The sequence below is a fragment of the Ciconia boyciana genome, chromosome 4 (assembly GCF_034638445.1).
Source record: "Ciconia boyciana chromosome 4, ASM3463844v1, whole genome shotgun sequence".
Taxonomy (NCBI): Eukaryota; Metazoa; Chordata; class Aves; order Ciconiiformes; family Ciconiidae; genus Ciconia; species Ciconia boyciana.
The window spans coordinates 47,168,860-47,188,030 of record NC_132937.1 but is presented as its reverse complement, the minus strand read 5'-3'; the positions used below and the strand labels follow the sequence as shown (position 1 = coordinate 47,188,030).

Genomic DNA, 19,171 nt, shown 5'->3' with positions numbered 1-19,171 from the left:
GATTTAATCTCAGTTTTCAGCACATCCATCATAGAAATAAAATCTGTATGTAATGTTCCTGCAAGGCCAATCCTATGATTTCAAATTATGATTAAACAATAGGATTAGGTTAATAGCTTGGGTGTGATAAAGCAGTATATCAATTTATAATGGCAGATCCACTTAATCTACCTTTGTTTTAACAACATGCTTCTCTTAACAAGCCTTGCTTTTCAGAGGCAGCCTAAATGTTGGGCTTCTCTCATACTATGATAGTAGACAGAATTTGCTTGTGGTTCATGTTGTGTCATGCTTGAGACAAACTCTCAGAAATGTTGATTCTAAGTCAATGTGTATATTCATAGAACTTGACTGCACGTGGTTTCTGATGTCTCATCTTTGCAGGGTGAATTTTCTCATCTGATCTTGCTGGCAGCATTTGATTGCATCGATGACACTAAACTTGTGAAACAGTTAATTATATCTGTAAGTAATTGAATTTTTCCTAAAATAGTATACTAAATACTGTCAGTGTGTTTTTCAGTGTATAGGAGGAGGAGATTACTAACCCATCTGCTTTTTTTGAACCATTTAATTCCTTTCCACCTTTTCTGTTTCATTATATTTGTATATAATGATTTTTTTTTCTTTTCATGGAAGACCTCAGCACTTTCATATATTCTCTTTAGTTATTTATTTGAATTAGTTTTTAATCTAGATTCAGTGCTTGCTGAAAATTACCCATTTTGTACTTGCTCATTCTGGCTAACGGATGACTGGAAGCTCTTTAAAGTCAATATCTTTGTCATGGAGTTGGAGCTCTGCTAGTATTTCAAGCGATTAAATTGGTGGAAAACTTCAGAATGAGGTTATCACCTTATCCGTTTTACATGCAAACTTAGAATATCTGTGCCTAGAATGTCCTTATCCTGCAAAGTTATTGTAAAAAAGTTTGCTTAGCACATTTAGCTCTTTTCTTTTGCAGAAGTAGCATCTTGGAAAGTGACACTTCATGATAAACTATAGTAAACTTTCAGGAGCATGGTAACAAGCCTGAATATAGTATACCATGACTTCAAACAAGAAAAAGCACTTGAAGGCTTTTGGTTGGATGCTGAAACCATTAACTTGCATTAATTCTCAAAACTTGACATTTTTACCAACTATGTTAGATAATTAAATGATAGCTAACATTCTGGATAAAATCCATGTAATATTTTTATCTTGCTTCCGGAATGGATACATATTGTTGTCTGAAACATGAGAGCACTCTAGCTGTTTTGCTTCACCTACACGGAATTGCAGAATGAACAGTAAAGATAGTATGATCTAGTCTGCATCTACTTCCTTTTGGAATACCCCATTTCATCACCTTCCTTCCAAAAATTATTTAATAGGGTTTCATAAAGTGTGTATACTTAAGATTATGTTTACATGCAAATTTTATAACTTCTAAGATGTTTTAATCTGTAAATTACCATGAAGTTACATTTTCACACTGATAAGAGACTTCATAGTGCACAGTGCACAATTAATTTTCATGCAAGCAGGATAATCAATGTTGAGGTATAGGTTGTAATGTGCTTATAGTAGTACTCATGCTATAGCTTTTAGGACTGACAGGTTGAGAGGCAGTGGCAGGGAGGTAAAGATGAGGCAAATACTCTGCACGTAGAGGAGCAATATAAGGAGAAAGTGGTTATGAAGAGGCTTGCTTTAAAAAATACGAGCAGTTCTTCCATTGAGCAGCTTTGTACAGGGGGGAATTGGGGTTTTTGTACCCTAGCATGGAGATTTGGCCCGAAGTCTGTGCCTCTCTGGGTGCGGAGAGATGAAAGCATCCCAGTGTGGAGATGGCTTTTGTTTCTCGGGTATATTAGCTGTAATCACAGCTGGGTTTTGTTTCCAGAGTCCAGTCTGCAATGTAACAACTTCTGGGCAAGTTCCAAGCAAATAAGCCCTGACAGATCAGAGCTGTCTTGGTACAAGATCATTGAGGCGTTCCTGTACTATGTTACAAGCAGTCTGCTTTCTGAAGGGTTTATTAGTTCAGATACTGTGTTTGGCTTTAGCTGAGCTTCCAAGGTGTCATTTAATTCCTGAATCATCTGTGTTTTTCCACCATCTGAGATCAAAGGTAATGGAGTGTTTACTGTTTGTCATCCTACCTCATCAATCTGGACAGAAGAGTAAAGGAGAATAAGGAGTGGCCTTCACGCATACAGAATTGGCCCATCTGAGTTTATATGAGGTCAGGAACATGGAAAGGATGTCAGGGAAAAGGAAAAAAATACCCGATAAGATTAAAACCAGCTCTTCAGATAGTGAATGAAAGCTAGTAGCAGAGGATGAGATGGAAGCGTGGTGGAAACATCTAGAAATCACGCATTGACTCATACTCAATAAAAGAATACAACCCTTAAAATTATCTTAAAGAGCAGTTAGTTCTAAAACACCTTATACCAATTATCATTCTCTCCATACTAAAATTTAGCTTAAGGAAGGTATGGAAAATAGTAAAGATTGAGGCAGGGAGAAAAAGCAGTGTTTGGGCAAGTCTCTTTTTTTTTTTTGGTAGTATTCTAAAACTGATCACTTATGTGGAGTGGCAGAATGGCTGGGAATTTGTAGGTAAGGGAAGGTTTTAAGCTCTTTAAATCCTTTGAGGAAAGTCTTTCCTTCTCATCATCTGTCAGGTCCACAGAGTCTTAATCCAGGACCAAAGAATATGTATGGTGCTTTAAACCTTCACATGTGATTGGAACTGTACATTGTGAGCTTGGCATGTGTTAGGATTTGGGCAGATTTTAGCAGGAAATCCCTCTGTTTCATGAGGACTCCAAGCAGACTATGCTAGGGAGACATTACTGACAAGAGACTGCACGCCTGTGTCATTTGGAGTTTCTCCTGGTACTTTCTCACAGTTCTGGCACTGAAAGTGACCAAATTCCGTAATTCATCGGAATCATGGAATCAGTGGGGAAAATACACTTTTGGAGGATTTAATCAAAAATGTCTATTATCTTTAATGCAAAATGGATGTTATAGGTTGATTTTGAAGTGTAGATGATCTTTGTGTTTATTTGTACTAAAATAAACATTTTGTTTACCTGTTCTAAGTTTTGCAATATTTCAGCACCTTTGTCATCCATTTAATTGATAAATGAACTTCACATGCATCTGAATCTGAATGTACATGCTGAGAAGACAGAATGTGGTTTTGGTTTGGGTTTTTTTTTGTCCTCAGAAAAGATTTTTTTTTTTTTTCCCATGCCTGGAGTGTGGAGGTTACAGTAATAGGTTTTTATTCATAGTTACAGTGCTGCATCAAACTGATGTTCATCTCAGTTTACCAAAACTCAATTTCACCTACGTTTAAGCAATGTTTTTGAAATAAGAACATTGTGTTACCATTTCCTGCCAGCTTCCAGCCACCTTCCTCTGTTTCTCTTCTCCTCAAAGACAACCAACCAGGCCCCATATTAATAAAGGGTGACATTGGTTTAAATTGTTCTATTTATCTTTTTCTAGCTGTTGCTGGAAGGATTTTCATGGTCGAAAAAAGGGTTTTTAAGGGCTGTGGCCTGCAAAATATGCTGCCAGTGCCCAGAGCTCTGTACAGCCCTCCTTTGCTTTGGTAATCATATATTTTATATGTATATTAAAAGTTGCGAGGAATGGCTTATCATAATGGTCAAGAGTATCTGGATGGTATTCAGGATCCTCCAGTGGTACTTGGAACTTGCATAAAATCCATGTTGCTGTATGAGAGGGCATTTATTGAGAACCCGACAAAAATATGAGTACAAACAGATGGGCTAATATAGATGCTTCCATCTGAATATAGCAGCATGCTTCTATAAGTAAGAGAACTCCCCTGCATATTAATGCATTTCTTCCTCAGCTGTGTTAGCGCACAAGTGTGAGGTGCCTATTCTGTAGTTTACAAAGTGGTTACTCCTAGCCAACAACTAACCTCTGGGGAAAGCCCAGTGTTTACTGTTAATGCTCAAATAAACTGCAAATAATACTCCCAGCAGAAGTCAGCTTTATTCTACTATTGAAACTTAATTTTTCTTGGTGAATGTTCTATCATCAGTTTAAGATGGACTTTTCCTTCCCATGGACTGTTGTTGCTAAGTACTTATGTACACTCCCTTGAAAGTCAGCATGGTATCAGTGATTACTCTTAGGTGATGTGGTAGGTGATCCTTTGTATTTCGGGTCTGCTGAGGTTATGACTTTTACTGAGGTTATATTTGTACGGCATATGACATACCAGAATATGTGGTGTTCTTTGTACATGCACATGTTAGTGATAACAAATCCTGTCCTTTTGTAGCATTTTCTAATCAGTGTCGTTGATGCATCTGATGAACACATTTTAAACCTTAGTATTTATTTTCTCTCACTTCTCCAAACCTTCATTCTGATTAGTTTGTTATTTAATTTCACAAGCAGATACAAATCTTATTCATAATATGTAGTTTTCCTTTCCTAAGCTTTGCATTTGAAAGGTAATCAGTAATTACTAATGGCTCAAAACTATTATTTCATTAATGTTTTGTTGCTGTCTGTTTACTTTTACAGGAAATAAATGCTTCTTTGCCCAACATAATAAAAAACAAATATGGAAAGAAGGTCTTGTTGTACTTGCTGAGTCCCAGAGACCCTGCACATTTTGTTCCAGAAATTGTCACGCTTCTGCAACAGGGAGATGGAAATGCCTATAGGTAGCTCATATAGGTTGTTTAAGGTTAAGTTGTTCTCCCTAGAGTCCAGAGTTCATGCAACTTTCTGTCATGATTGATTTAATTTCCGCTTTTCTTCATAATATATCTAAGTAATGTAAATATACATAAATAATACATAAGTATTATTAGATATGTTAATCCGTAGACCTTATTTTTGCATTTTTGGTTTAGAGTTCATATATGATGATTGGTGACCAGCAATGTATTGGTGATCAGCAGTTTACCCCCTTTGTAAAGGGCAGAAATTGTGATGTGTTCTTTGTTTAAACTCATATATCAAATTTGGGGTAGCAGAAAATTTTTAATATACATTATTGGTGTTTTGAGTTGCATAAAAGTGTATCTCAAAATCTAGCAATAAAAATGGAAATTGTTAATTTGAATTCAGTCTCTCTGGTATTGACGTTGATGCTTATCAGCTTTTGAAGAAGGAGCAATTTTAGATGTTAGTGAGCTGTTTAAGAAATACATCTCAGTAGTTGAGATAACAGAATGAATAGAAAATAAACAGAGGTTAAGTTATCATTGTTAGCAAAAAACTCTGAGGTTTACTGGCAGTCAGCTTTAAACACTATACACTTTCTCACTCCTTGTGTTCTTAAAATGTGTGTGCAGGGTGTTTAATTGTATGTGAAACAGAGGGAAGAATAATGCTTTATTTTGATCTTCCAGTAATTTATAGCTGTCTCAAATAGTGTATGTGTTTTGAATTTCTTGTTGCTTGATGTGCGTACAAAGCAAGTCTTCTACAATAACGTGCTGTCTCTTTCATCAGTAAGAAGAATACTGAACTGCGCCGCCGTGAACTCCTGGAAGCCATTTCCTCACCTTTGCTAGAATATTTGCAGGAACATACCCAAGAAGTAGTGATAGACAAAGCTACCTTTGTCTTGGTTTCTGACATCTTAAGAACAGCTCTTGGTGACATCCAGCCTGCACTAGATGCAATTGCTAATTTAGCAGCAGAAGAGCTGGTTCCAGGTGGCCGTGATGGGCAGGTAATGTAACAGAGGACAAGGTGCTGAGATCTTGCAGAGCGTTTGCTTGTTTTGTATTACTAAAATGAAGTCTGCTCACTTTTTCCTTTACGTAAGACGTCAGCATGCTACCCTGGTAGCACTCATACATTAGCTGTGGTCTCTGTTTTCTGACATTTTCCTTTCATAGTTTATTGGTATTGAACCTGGAGTGATGAAGGCTTGAGCCAGCATTTCTTCTAAGTTTTAGAGCAAGGTACTTAATGATCTCGAATCTTCAGAACTGCTTTAAACACTTTGTGGGAAGGTAGCTGACAATCATGTTATACAGCCTCTATTTTAATGTTATCACTATGCAATCAAGCAGTTAGTAAATTTTTATAGTTCATTTGGCTGTTTACACTGAGAATGATAGTGTCTCTTAGCTTTCAGGTATGCATATCTCCATGCAGGGAAAGATCTTAGATAACAGCTGTTTGTCTTTACATATGACCTTCTCTTCAAAGTGTGCCCCTCCCCTATTTTGTTGAGCCAAGCTCAGTCAGATACGTGTCTGTAGACTAGAAAAGGAAAAATGCTGTGTATACTATATTCAAAATAGATGCCCTCCAGATATTCATAGTTGTGCTGAATTTGCTGTCTTTCCCCTTCTTTAAGATACACATTTTACAGATTTTTACAAGAACTACTCATGTTTTCTGTGATTTTCTGTGAACCATACTGTAGTGAATTTTCAAGTCTGTGAAAATGTGGAAAGTCTGGAAGTTCTTGTAGAGGCAGCTAAGACCAAGAGATTCTGCTCAGTAAGCATGAAGTCCTTGGAGGGTTGGATGAAATGTTGGTTGATATGGTTTATATTACTGAAAGTTAGATGTTACAGGGAAGGTGATAAAAAATAAAGTGGTCAGTTTAAATTCAGATACTTGCATCAAACTTGTTGATATTTGCGTAGGTGATGACTAAATAGATCAGTGTGATGTGGTGTCCGAGGGCAGAGTGGATAAATCAAGCAGGAATATTTATGTACAGACATGTAACTGCATTTTGAAACATCATCATTAAATAATTTGGGTTTGTTTTGGTTTGTTTTTTCCCATTAAAGCTTCACATTGCAGAGCATCCAGCAGGCCATCTAGTTTTGAAATGGTTAATAGAGCAAGATGAAAAAATGAGAGAGAGTGGAAAAGAAGGTATGTTGGAAATTCAGCTTTATTTGATCAAATTATGACTTTAGAGTAATCAGTTATCTGACCTAAAATAAGATTGCTGCATTTATTTCTTTGAATATACTAATATACGGAAAATTTAATGTATCCTCTAAGATTATTGCTTCTATCTTTTTGCTGTTGTGAGCTGCTATACAAACAGAATGCCAAGGATACATTTGCTTTTTCTGCAAAGCAAGTACTGGTCTGGTATTTTCCTCAGGGGTTTACTGTGTATTTGGGACAGGGTTCATTTCTGTGCTTAAAATGTCTTGATAGCTTTGCTAAATTACACAGCAATTTAAAGGATAATAATAGAAAAAGTGTAGTCTATCTAACAGGAAGACTTGTTTCATTAGTGCTCTTGAGCCAAACTGTAATCTTTACTGTGTTCGTTAGTGCTGCTGGGTTAATGCTTTATAGCTGTTATTACAATAATTCATGCACAAAAATAGGACATCTTTGCTATTTTATATCCCAGAAGGCAGAGATTGGGCACAGATGTTCTCATCTTAATTTAGCTTTTAAACTTATTTTATTACATAACTGTAAAATCTTGTGTGAATCACCATATCCTAATAGAGATTACTTTTTCTCGTACAAAAACCTCAAAAGATGAAAGGAGGTGGGGGTGGCGTAGTATAATCTGGGTTTTTTTTTCTTTGTAGAATTATCAGGCCTTGTTAAACTTTTTTCTTTTCTTCTTCTTACTACATTCAGGTATCCACTGTTTCCTTTAAGAATAAGACTTAGTTGGACTTTATTTAATGTTTCTGAAAGGAGGCTCTTTTGCTACTTCTCAAGCGGATGATTAAAAATCTGCAAAGGGGAAGTTTTGTATGAGTGTCTTTCAGAGACTAGCCTAACTGAGGTGGTGATAGTTATCTGGATTTATTTCTGCTAGCATTGTGCAGTTCCCATTTTAAACACAAGCTGTTCCCTCTGGTTTCTTTGTTTTCCTGCAAAGAGTGCACCATTCAGAATTGTTGCTCTGAGTTTATGGAATTGGTATTAAAAAACAACCAAATTGTTATCACATAAGGAACAAGGTGAATAAAAACTGACCTGTTCTTCAGATGGAATTCTGATCTAAAATGACAGTGAAAAATAGCTTCAGTGTTTGTTTGGAGGTTGGAGTTTGTTGGGGTTGGGTGGGGGTTTTTTGGATTGCTTACTGATAAGTTTGCTCAGCATAGAAGTTGTAAGAGCAGTTTTCATGAAGTTCAGTTCTTCAAATTCAGTTGGAGACTTGAGGTCAGCCTAGGTTCTTTCTTTTGCATATGCCATTAGTGCTATGAATCTGCAAGTCAACTTAAGTTTTCACAGCTACTGAAGAAATAGAGCCTCGTAGCATCAGTACAGCTGAAAGAAACAAGGTTCCTAGTGGTTTTAATGCATAATTTCATGCAAAAGAGATTAGCTCTGAAGTTTTAAGTAACTTCATCTGTGCAAATTCTGTTTCTTCAGTTGTAGAGTCAGATGCTTAAAAACGTAGCTTTTTTCAGCAGAGGTGTGTATGTATTAGTATATTGCATATAATTATCTCTTGTGTTGGTGTTGTTCTTACCAAGTTCTTTCTTTGGAGTCGATGCCTTCTTTAAGACATGAATAACCTTTGACACCCTTTTAAAAAAGAAACTGCAAGTTTGCCTGCTTTGCACTAGTAAACTGTCACACAGTACTGCTATTGTCTAACTAATTTTAAGCAATACTTGGAAGTAGTCACATATCTATAAAGGTATTCATTACATTGAATAGTCAATTATTTTGTGAGAGCAAAACTTTGTGAATAATTGGTGGCTAAAAACTATTTGATTAAATCACAACTGCAGAGAACTTTTCATGGGCTTCTTTGTATGAAGATACTGCCTAATTTTTTTTCTTCTCCCTACCCCTTTTCCACATTTTACAGTTTGTTTTGGAAGAACATTGGTGGAACGTGTTGGTATTGAGAATATGAAGACCTGGGCAGAAGTAAATCGAGGTGCCATTATTCTTTGTTGGTATGTAAGGCACATGACTATTTCTGATTAGGTTCCAGTGTTAATTTCTTGAACAGCTAAGAGAACATCAGTTGAAATTTCTACCAGTAAAATGCCAATTTTTGCTCAATGTGTACTGTCTTTCATGCCACTGGTAAGTCTGCGATGGGTACTGGAAAAATTCGAACCAGAGTTTCCATAGGTTGTTCCCTGAGCTCAGGCTTTTTCAGCACTGGAAGTAGCTCAATGTGGGAAAATCTTAAGATTAAAAATCGAACTTATTTTTTAAATTGTGCCTACCATGTCTTGTTTTACAAGCACAAAATTCTCAAAAGAGCACTCCACAGATAGCTACATTAAATAATTAACTCTGAAACTCTGAACTACCTGTGACTGGTGGCAGCATCCAAGAATCCAGATTTTTTTTTTTTTGTAACTTATTGCTTTGTGTTGATGCCTTAATTATGGAGCCTAAGTATGTCTCATACTGAAGTAGAAGAGTGTTTGGAATAGACTATATAAAAGAATATACCACGCAAAGGCTTATGATGAGCTAAGTGGCTCACAACTTCGAAGCAGTGAACCATGCAACCTGTGAGATCAAAAAGACCCCACAGGAATCAGACTAACATTAACATTTTGTTTTATCAAATGTGAACAGCAGTGTTAATCATCGCTGTTCTCACTTTGTAACTACCTGTCAGTGTCAGGTCATAGAAACCCAAGGTTTTGTCTTTAGCCCAAAGTGTGTGGTCTGTGTTCTGGAACTGCTGGGTCAGCATTGCACTGCTGGCTCCTCATAAAGACTTGCACTGAGCTAAAATCAGCAAACAATTCAAACAGACAATGTGATTTTGAAAAATAAAAACCTCTTCTCCCTTTTTTCTGCCCCACTTCTCCCTCTCTTAAAGTTACTTTAGACTCCTTGCTGTTTGCTTTCCATCTCTGCTCTTTATGACTTTAGAGTGAGGCTACTTTGATGCTCGTGCTCTTTTGTAAGGTGAATCAAAAGCTGCTTTCACTAATAGGACTTCTGTTAGTTAATTCTAAGACTTTAATTCTAACTTTGTTTAGTCATTATCATTCAGAGCCGTAGTGAGAAGAATTGGTGGTAGAAGACTAGTTGCAATCCAGATGCAAAAACGGTTTACGCAACATCATAATAGTCATATGGATCTGGTTGTTAAGACTGTTCAGCTGCTAAAATGGTAACACTTTTTCTTTGCCTCTCATAACAGGCCTTTAGAGTTCAATAAATGCATCTAATGCCTTTAAGTTATCTGATCCTGCGGACAGATGTTCAGTAGAGATTTGTTATAAAGGCTTGTTCACTGACAGTGTATTAGTGCTTGGACTTTTTTCCCTTGAGTCGAGGCTGAGGAGATTCATTTAACATGTGGTGTTGCTGGTTTATGTACTAAGCTATTTTGATTGTCCAAATAAAGTTGCAAAGTAAAGTAGTGGAATTTTTTCCATGTATAACACTTTAATAACTGTTTGGCTGTCAGCATGACAACAGTCTCTAATAGGTTTTGAAGACTTATAGAAAAAACAGGAAACTAGTAATTGCTTATTAGCAAAAAACAGCACAGGAGTGGTGTATTTTATGGAAAAGTCTGTGAGGAATGTCAGTCTTTCCCTCTCTCCTATTACTCATGGCACTACAGGGCGGGGCTTCAACAAGTGTGCTTTGTTACCAAGCAGGGGAGCTTATCTCCCAGATTGTCAGTTGAACACTTTTCATCAATACTGAAACTCACCTAAAAGGAAAGAGAGATAAAAGTATGGGGGAGGAGCATTTGTTTGTTTGCTGGAATTGTATTTAATTTTTTTTAAACTTTAATTAAATCTGAATCCTTTGTAGTTTGAACTTTTTTTGATGACTCTTCAGGCATGATGCCCTTTTGTTTAGGCAGCTGAGAACACACGAACATAACCAGCTGCTTTTGTTCCATTTCACGTGACACCTGCTTACCTCACTAACACGTAGTAATTAATGTCATATTTGTTTAACTGCATGCATTGAAGTCAAGAGGTTACCTAAATCATACAGCAATGATAAATTTAATTTTGTCTGGTATAGGTAATAACTGCAATATTTTTTTACATAAAATAATTGTTGAATTTTTAAAAACCTTCTCATTTAAAAAACAATATTCAGATACTTCTTTTGTCATAAAGGAGCTTTATGAGCTCAGAACTGGTAGCTCATAAAGACACTACCATTTCTCCCTGAAGCCGTGATTGATTTTTGTTCTGTTGTTGGCTTTCGGAAGCCATCTGTCACTTATGTGCAGATCTGAAACTCAGAATTACCCAGTCAGTCCATTTGAAGATTTTTGGCTTTCTAGTTGTTTAAGCTTATTCACCAGTTATGAGCAGTTCATTGCATGTGCTTGATTGCTTAGTTACCTGGTATCCTCTGGACCCTCTCCTTTCATTGCCCTACTTGCTTTTAATTTGATTTTTATTAAAAAAAATCTGGGGCCTGGTTCTGACCTAGTACAATTGTGAAGAGTCTTAAGGTAATGAGGGCTCTCTGCAGACGTTACAATCCAGCTCTACACCACTGTAAATAAAGTGGTGTAGGTACTTGAATGTCACGATTAGAATGGTCTATTTATGTTTCTACATCTGACCTCTCTTCAGTATTTTTGAATTTGTCAATGATGTGTTACATCAGGGTAGAAAATGGATAAAAACATACTTCACCAAATGACTTACTGACTTCCATGTATCATTTCTGTAACCTGTAAAAGTTTTTATATCTACAAAATACATAGGTGCCTGCTTACTAGATCTTAGAAGAACTTTCAGAATAATAATTTTAAAAAAAGGCAAACTGTGTTGGTCTTTTGGCTGTATTATCAGACATGTAGATGTTCTATATAAAAATATGGTGTCTTGAAATATCTGTGGATACCAAGAGTTTGAAAGCAGCTTCACATGTATAGCTGTTGGCAGATGAAATTCACTTCTAGAAATATATAAAATGCAGTCCAGAGTGGCTTTCTACTTTGTATGCTCTTTGTCCCTGGTGGTGAACCATGGGAATCTCTCCATGTTAAGTACCAATGTATTCAGCACATCCTTTGTCAGTACTCTTGACTTTCTTGCTGTTATCAGAGGTACGAGACTCACAGAAAAGCTGAAAAAGTATCACCCTCACCTCTGTTGAATTCAGTTTTAAAGAAGGCTTCTTGATTAAATAGTACTGTCATAGCAAAAAGTGTAACAGAAGTTGCTGTTAGAAGCTGTTAGTCATAGTCGTAGAAATAAGTCTAGGAATAAAGTAGCTGAAAATAGTGGTGTTATCAGATGGGCTTCCCATGCTTTGCTGCCTGTAGTGTTGCCATCCGGCACAGGATTTGGAGTCCTAAGGAGACAAAATTTAAATCTCACCTTAAGCTACACTAATTATTTTTCTGTGTTACTCAGTTCAGCTTGCTATATCTAATTCTGTTTAAAAAGTAGGCAAGAAACAAGCTTTTAGGTAGCTGCAAATTTGGGAGCTGTTTGGAAGAATCCTAGGGATTGTAAAGACTTGTAGTATCGCGCAGCCTGCTTGGTACCAGTACGTGGGTGTTATAGTTTGTTTCCAGTCTTAGTTTATTTGTATGCCAGTGCAACTTTTAATTCTGTTCTGGATTGCACGCGTTGGCTGTAGAAGACATTAAGTTTTTGAGGCAGTGTTCACCCATCATTTTGAAGTAGCAAACTAGGTGTGCCATTACCTCTACTGATGTTGTATTATAATCCAAGAACATTTCACTATTACCTGAAGGAAGGGGAGAAGGATGGTCACTGCCTAGGTTGATCTGGATAGTGCAGAACCTTTTTCTTTCCTAATAGTATTTTACAGCTTACGATAACTTTTATTCCCCAGAAACAAGGAAATTAATCTGGGAAAGCTGGTTTGTTTTCCAAAATTAGTATCTAAAAAAGAACAGAACTGATAAAGCTCTGTAGTCCTGCGCTAAACAAAGCATGGAAGTACAACAGTGAAAGTACTTGGTGTGTATTAGATATACGTCACTGCATCCAGTTTTAGGACCCCCATTACAAGAAAGGTATCAACAGCTGGAGCGAGTTTAATGGAGGGTGGCCAGCATAGTTGTGGGCTGGATCCCTTGGCCTGGGAGGAGAGGCTGTGGGACCAGGGCTGGTTCAGGTGGGAGAAGGGATGGCTTTGGGGGCACTCAACAGCATCCCCGGCACCAGAGGGGATGGAGGAGAGCTGGGCTCTTCACAGCAGTGTGTAGGTGGCTGGAGGGCGAGAGGCAGCGGCACAAGCTGAAACACGAGAGGCTCAGGCTGGAGATAAGGAGAAGCCTTTTCACCACGAGGGCACCCCAGCAGTGGAGACAGGGCCCAGGGCGGTTGGGCTGCCTCCTGCATTGGGGTGTTTCAGGCCTGGACTGGGTGAAGCCCTGAGCAGCCTGGTCTGACCCAATGTTTGAACCTGCTTTGAGTAGGGATCTGCAGTTCCTGCCAGTGTGATTTATCCTGTGTTTGGTTGTGTTCTCATTTGGTGTTTCATGCTTTCTGGAAAGTTTTACATCTTTTTCTAATAGGAGGTGATAGAATCTATCCTGAACTATATTCCTCTTCAATAGTTATTGTTTCATTACATGGACAACTTCTTTTCCGATGGCCTACATGCTGACCTTTGACATCCTTGGTTTTTCTCCTGTTCCTTGTAGCCTTCTCCGGAGTGCTGATCAAAAAGTGGCAAATACAGTAAAAAAAGGATTGAAAAAGCTTGTCCCAAAGTTGAAGCTGAATAAAAATGTAAAAGGAATAGAAGCATTACTGGAGAAATTGACTTCCTAGTGTAAATGAAGCTAAAAAGACAATTTATATCAATGCAGCCAACTGAGAGCTGGTAATATTTTGCACCATGGTTGTTTTAAGAAGCAGTGTATGCATTTGTAAATTAAATAATTTCTAAAACAACTTGTCTGTTGTAGTCATTCTGTTGTGTGCCATAAATGGTTGTTGTCAGAGATTGAAATCTCAAGAAGATTTAAGGGCTAGTGGAAACTTCTGAACATGTAATCAAGAAGTTAAATCCTTCCTGGTGACTTGCACAAAAATGTTTTGAGTCTTGCTAAATTTGTGTGTGTGTTGTCATAGTTACCATAGAAACAGAAGCATCTGTTCTGGAGATATTCTCGTGTACTCGGCAAGTAACTGTTCTTAATCCCCTTCCCTCCTGGTTTCCTCAAACAACAAAGCAGAAAAACAACTAAAGTCCCAGTCTTACCCTGTGAAGGAGTGAGGGAGGCTCTCATCCTTCAGGAGCTAACAAGAATAGAATGAAAATAGTGTCTCTGACCTTTTTTTTTCAAAGAAGGTCCTGAGGAGAGGCTGACTATTTCAATGGACCACAGTTTGGTTTTGTATTTCTTAAGTATTCTGAAGAGAAAAGTACAGACTTTTAAGGCCTAATAAACTAGAGGGATTTGGGGGTTTTTTGGTGTCTTCCTTGTAATAGGGGAGGGATGAATTTACTTCTGCATGGTATCAAATAAGTGTCCTATTGATTCCTACTGTACCCTATTTTGATCTAGAAAAATCAAGCCAGTATTTTATTTTCTCATTTTAAGCAAAGAAGAAAAACCCGAAACTTTCTTGGTGAGGCATTCATACAACATGCTGGTGGTGTTTAATGCCATGCTCATAGACTGATCCAAACAGAGGACCAAATTAATTAGATCTCCAACTGTAGCAGTTACTCTTTACTGTTGCTTAGCCTGATAGGATGTGGCTCCATTTTTAATAGCAGGTATTAGCCATTATTTCTCCTAAGGTACAGCTTCCTCAAACATAAAGTGCAATGCAACTAAGTGGAAGTTGCCAGTGGTTAAGTAAACTGGCTTAAATTTCCGTATTTTACATACTTTAAATCAGTCTCCTAAATTACTGACTTTATTGTCAGAGGTCACGATGATCCACAGCTACTCCTACAGTCCATCGGGAACTGCAGTGCTCAGCACCCATGAAAATCAGATTACCTGGTTTGAGACTCAGACTTGCATGCTTAGCATGAGGTGAAATACTCTGCTTCTCTAGGGAGCACCTGTACGTTTACAGGGGCTGGAATTAAGTAAATTTTCTACATGTGTATGTTTAAATGGAATGGAATACATTGTTTCATCTTAATAAGTAATCTCTTGCTGCTCACTGGTGCTCTCTAGGGGGAACATTTTTTAGTAGTAAAAAAAATGACAAGATACCCATATAGGCAAATTTTTAAAAAATTCATAAACCCAATTGTAATTCATAGTTTACGTAGGTTAATTTAAGCAGTACATGAACGTTATAGTTAGGAGAAGTGTTTCTGACAGTGTTTCTGTTTGTATGTGTTGATTTACTGATACTTTGCTGACTGTGCTTCCCTCTAATTCCACCTAGGCTTATAATTAGTAGTAAATACTTAAAGGTTAATCCCAATTAGACTTCATTGGCACTGGCATTAAGTGTTCATGCTTGTAAACACATCCTCTCAGTTACTGAAGGTTGCAGCTCATTAGTTTCTGTAACGGGATTTTCTTCTGTGACAATAAAATGGATCATTTTAATTAGCAACAGGTAATTAATTTAAACTGTAGTGAACTGTTCCTAAAGAGATCTCAGTTACTGCCAAAAAACCCACCCTGAATGAAATTATGCAACAGGTTTGTGACTGAATAATTAGTGGTAGAGTAAAACAGTTGGAAAAAAAAATCTGATACAGCCCTTCTCAATTTTCAGGTTATTGAGGGGAATAAACCAATGCTTAGAATCTGGCACAGACATATTTCCAATCAAGAGAATTAAATGGGGCAGTGAAAGTAAGTCATAGCTAAAGATAGATATTAATAAACTGAATAGCAAAAAGCTGTGTAATAATGTCTGCTTACGTGAATCTGATTTGATGCTTTGTGTGCTTTAATTCTGGTTGCTTTAACTGAATGTCTACCAGGTAGTTTATCTGCATTTTTGAGACTGCATATATAATTTATTTTAAACTATGTGTAGCAATCTGGAGTGACTGACTGACCACAATTTGAGAAATGCCACTCTTGGTCAAGTAGGCATCAGTTAAGGTTATGCTAAAGATGCCACTACTTTCCTACCAGGGATAGAACATAAATTTTACTGTCAAGGTGTATCAGTTGTATTTTTTTCAGTGTGTCCTTTTTCTTTTGTTTGAAATGTACTTGGCAAGAACTTCTGCCTACTTTAGATTATCCAAACTGCTGAGATTATTGCCAACATCTTAATACAGCTAGCAGTATTTTTTTATTGCCAAGAAGACAATGGAAGTGCACGTGCAGCAAGTAAGTGTCTGTGTCTGTGCCACTTGCTCAGAAGAGAGACTGTTCCAGGAATTATGGGGCTCTTGTTTTAAAGCTGTCGTCCAGAGGTGAAGTGACCGTCCCCTCGGCCGTCCAGAGCCAACACCTCTCTCTTTCACTTCAGGTAGCAGAAGTTGGAGGGTGAAGAGCCAATGTTTAATCATTGTGAATGCTAGGGCAGTCTAGGACAGAAAAGGTGGTGGTGATTGTTCTTGGTTCTTAGAATACAGAGGACCCATTACTGTGGTAACGGTGTATATTAGTGTGTAATGGTGTATTTCCCATTACCTTGGAAATAGGGTTATACAGAGAGGTACTATTGCAACTTAATACCTCTTGGTTTAAGGTACAAAAGGACCAGCTTTCCCCGTTGCTACTGACAGCAGGAGCTACCAAGAACAAGCAGTGTTTCGCTTTTCCACTGACTCTCCACCAACTTACCTTTTCTTCAAAAGCAGAAAATATACACGGTGACTGAGTTTGTTTCTGAGTGCAGAACTGAGGACAAAGGGGGGTCCACAGAAAATGCAGAATGATTGAAGTAGCTGGAAAAAAGGGGGAATGTTTTGGGACAATATACACATTGCAGACAGACTGTGACCTGTAAACTGTGAGATTTTCTTAGTCCTGTCCATCTCTTGTCTAGTTGGGTTGTAGACTTGTCAGAATGGACACAGGGCCATGCCCATGTATGCACAGCACTTGGCACTTAAGGGTTTCTGCATAAATGTTCTCGCTGTTCCTTTGGTATGTCTAAAAAAATGAAAAAATGGTACTAATCAGATATGAAAAGTAGGGGTTTTTTGTTTCTTACATCTTTAAAAAAGATTCATGTAAGTGTTCATTGCATTAATCAAGACACATTTCCTTCTGACTTCTTGGAAGAAATCTGTAGTGTCCATTAGACAGTTTGCATTATCAAGTTCAAGATAATTGTCAAAACCCATCCCTTTTGCCTCACTAGTGTGCACAGCATTCCTCAGCTGCTTTGTGAATATGCAAAAGTTCATTTACTCTAACCATATTATTCTTCCAGCACTTTTCCCCTGTTTTCTACTTGGGGTTTAAAGCTCTTGTATCAAGTTGGTTCCTTATATGCTTCATTCTGTAAGTGGCACTTTCTGTCACTGTTAACAATTTTTTTGTTGTTGTTTAAAACCCCTTGTTTTGTTTTCTGTGTCTTGCTTTGAGACCCTGGAGTTTTAGGATATGTAACCTTTTTCAAGATCTGTTAATGGTAGATACCATTGTACTGACCCTCTAGCAAAGAGAAATAGGAATTACTGGGAAGGATTGCTATTTAAGAAATACGAATCTATTGTACTGTGTTCTCCACCTTTTCTCCAATCACTGTAACTGCAAATTTCAGCAGTGCAAGCTTTCCTTCACATGATTTTTTCTTTTAAGTGTATGCAAAGGCCCTAACCACTTTGCCGTAGCATCTGAAGTAGCAAGTAGAGTATCTATTTACAAGCTGTACTGGGGGGGGGGACTGAGGGAAAGGAAAGCCACTGACGACTAGAAAACTGGAAAATATGCCAAGTAAACTCAATCTTAGTTATCAGCAGTAATTCCTTACATATGCCCAATTTAACATTATATATCTTTGTGATTTTCTCTTGCAACAGTCATGTATTTAAAGTTTTGTCGAGGGCTGTACTAGTTGAAGTGGGTTTAGTCATCTGCTGTCATGGCAGATGGTTTTAATTGTTGGATTTTTATGCTCTTTCAATCAGAATGTCTTACAAGTACACTTATGCTTTACAAAATATAAAAATCTTACAGATTCTCTAATTTGCCCTGTCTTCTCCACAGCTGCTTCTGCCTGTCATTGCTGTAGCTTGTCAGTCTGTGCTAACTAGTGTGTGTCTACATGGATTACATCTTTTATTAGAATAGTGGGACAGTCATAAAAAGCATATGGGAGGGGGCCAACAGGAGCTCGGGGTATACAGACATATATGAACAGGTGCTAGAAGCATTGAACTAAGAAGTCATCAGAAGGTTTTTCTCTTTGTAAATAGATGCAAACAAGATATTTGTGGGGCAAAAAAAATACCAGGGCTTTTCATTTTAAAGATGTACTGATTTCTAAGCATTCAGATAAAACATTTTTTGTGGAAAAAGGTAATAAGGGAATATGAGAAGTGGTTCAATATGTTGCATTGGTTAAAGTTTCAGCTCCCAGTGAGCGGTTAGATGAAGAAGATCGGGTGCCACAACACCTGCTATTAAGTCATCTTCATGGCGTGGTGATAGCACCAGTTTTCATGGCAGTCAAAATAATTTTTATGGTTGAAATGCTTTCAGAGGCTGTTTTACAAATTGGTGCCACCAGTTTTTCCACTTAAGCATTTTTTTCTGTTTTTCCTCTGTTTATCTGAAGAGGTAAAATATTTAAAGCCTGTTTCAAATTCCAAGTCTTTTGATACTCAGCAGTGAAAAGAACAGGCAGTACCAATTTAAAGACATGTTTGATGAATGTCTGAATTATTTCTCTTCAAAAGAATTAGAAATGGTTTATCTTGCAATTTTACATGTCAAATTTCATGGTATTTTATGAGGCAAGGCCCAGGCACGAGGGAGCTACTGGGGTCTGCCTTCCAGAATTGGTGCTGCTTACCAGCCTCCATGCAGCTCCAGTGATTTCCCTTTAAAATGTCCTCATCAGTGACAGCTGCCAAACATAATGTTGTATTTCGTGTTTTACACAACATCATGCCCAAGTTGGAGGACCTTTGCTTTCACAGATGGTGATTCAGCTTCGCACTGTCTGAGCATTTCCCTCTTTAGTTTGCTGCTTGGGTGTTACGAAGTGCACATTGGAACCAGCCCTTGAGATGACAGAGTTACTGACAGAGAAAATGGAATAAGCACCGTCACAGTGCATGTCAAATTGCCTGTTTTCTTCTGCTTCAGGTGCACTTTGAG

The 19,171-nt window shown here is 37.6% G+C and overlaps 1 protein-coding gene across 4 annotated transcripts in view; it reads left to right on the top strand.

Annotated features, from left to right (window-relative positions):
• Positions 1-13,819, top strand: part of PUM3 (pumilio RNA binding family member 3) — a 28,227-nt gene extending 14,408 nt beyond the window's left edge. For all 4 annotated transcript variants that reach the window (XM_072859701.1, XM_072859699.1, XM_072859700.1 and 1 more), the window contains exons 13-18: positions 385-465; positions 4,570-4,712; positions 5,509-5,731; positions 6,813-6,900; positions 8,828-8,918; positions 13,601-13,819. In XM_072859701.1, coding sequence (XP_072715802.1) covers positions 385-465; positions 4,570-4,712; positions 5,509-5,731; positions 6,813-6,900; positions 8,828-8,918; positions 13,601-13,730 — 756 coding nt within the window. In that variant the 3' untranslated portion in view covers positions 13,731-13,819. The remainder of the gene's footprint in view (positions 1-384; positions 466-4,569; positions 4,713-5,508; positions 5,732-6,812; positions 6,901-8,827; positions 8,919-13,600) is intronic.
• Positions 13,820-19,171: the final 5,352 nt, after the last annotated feature.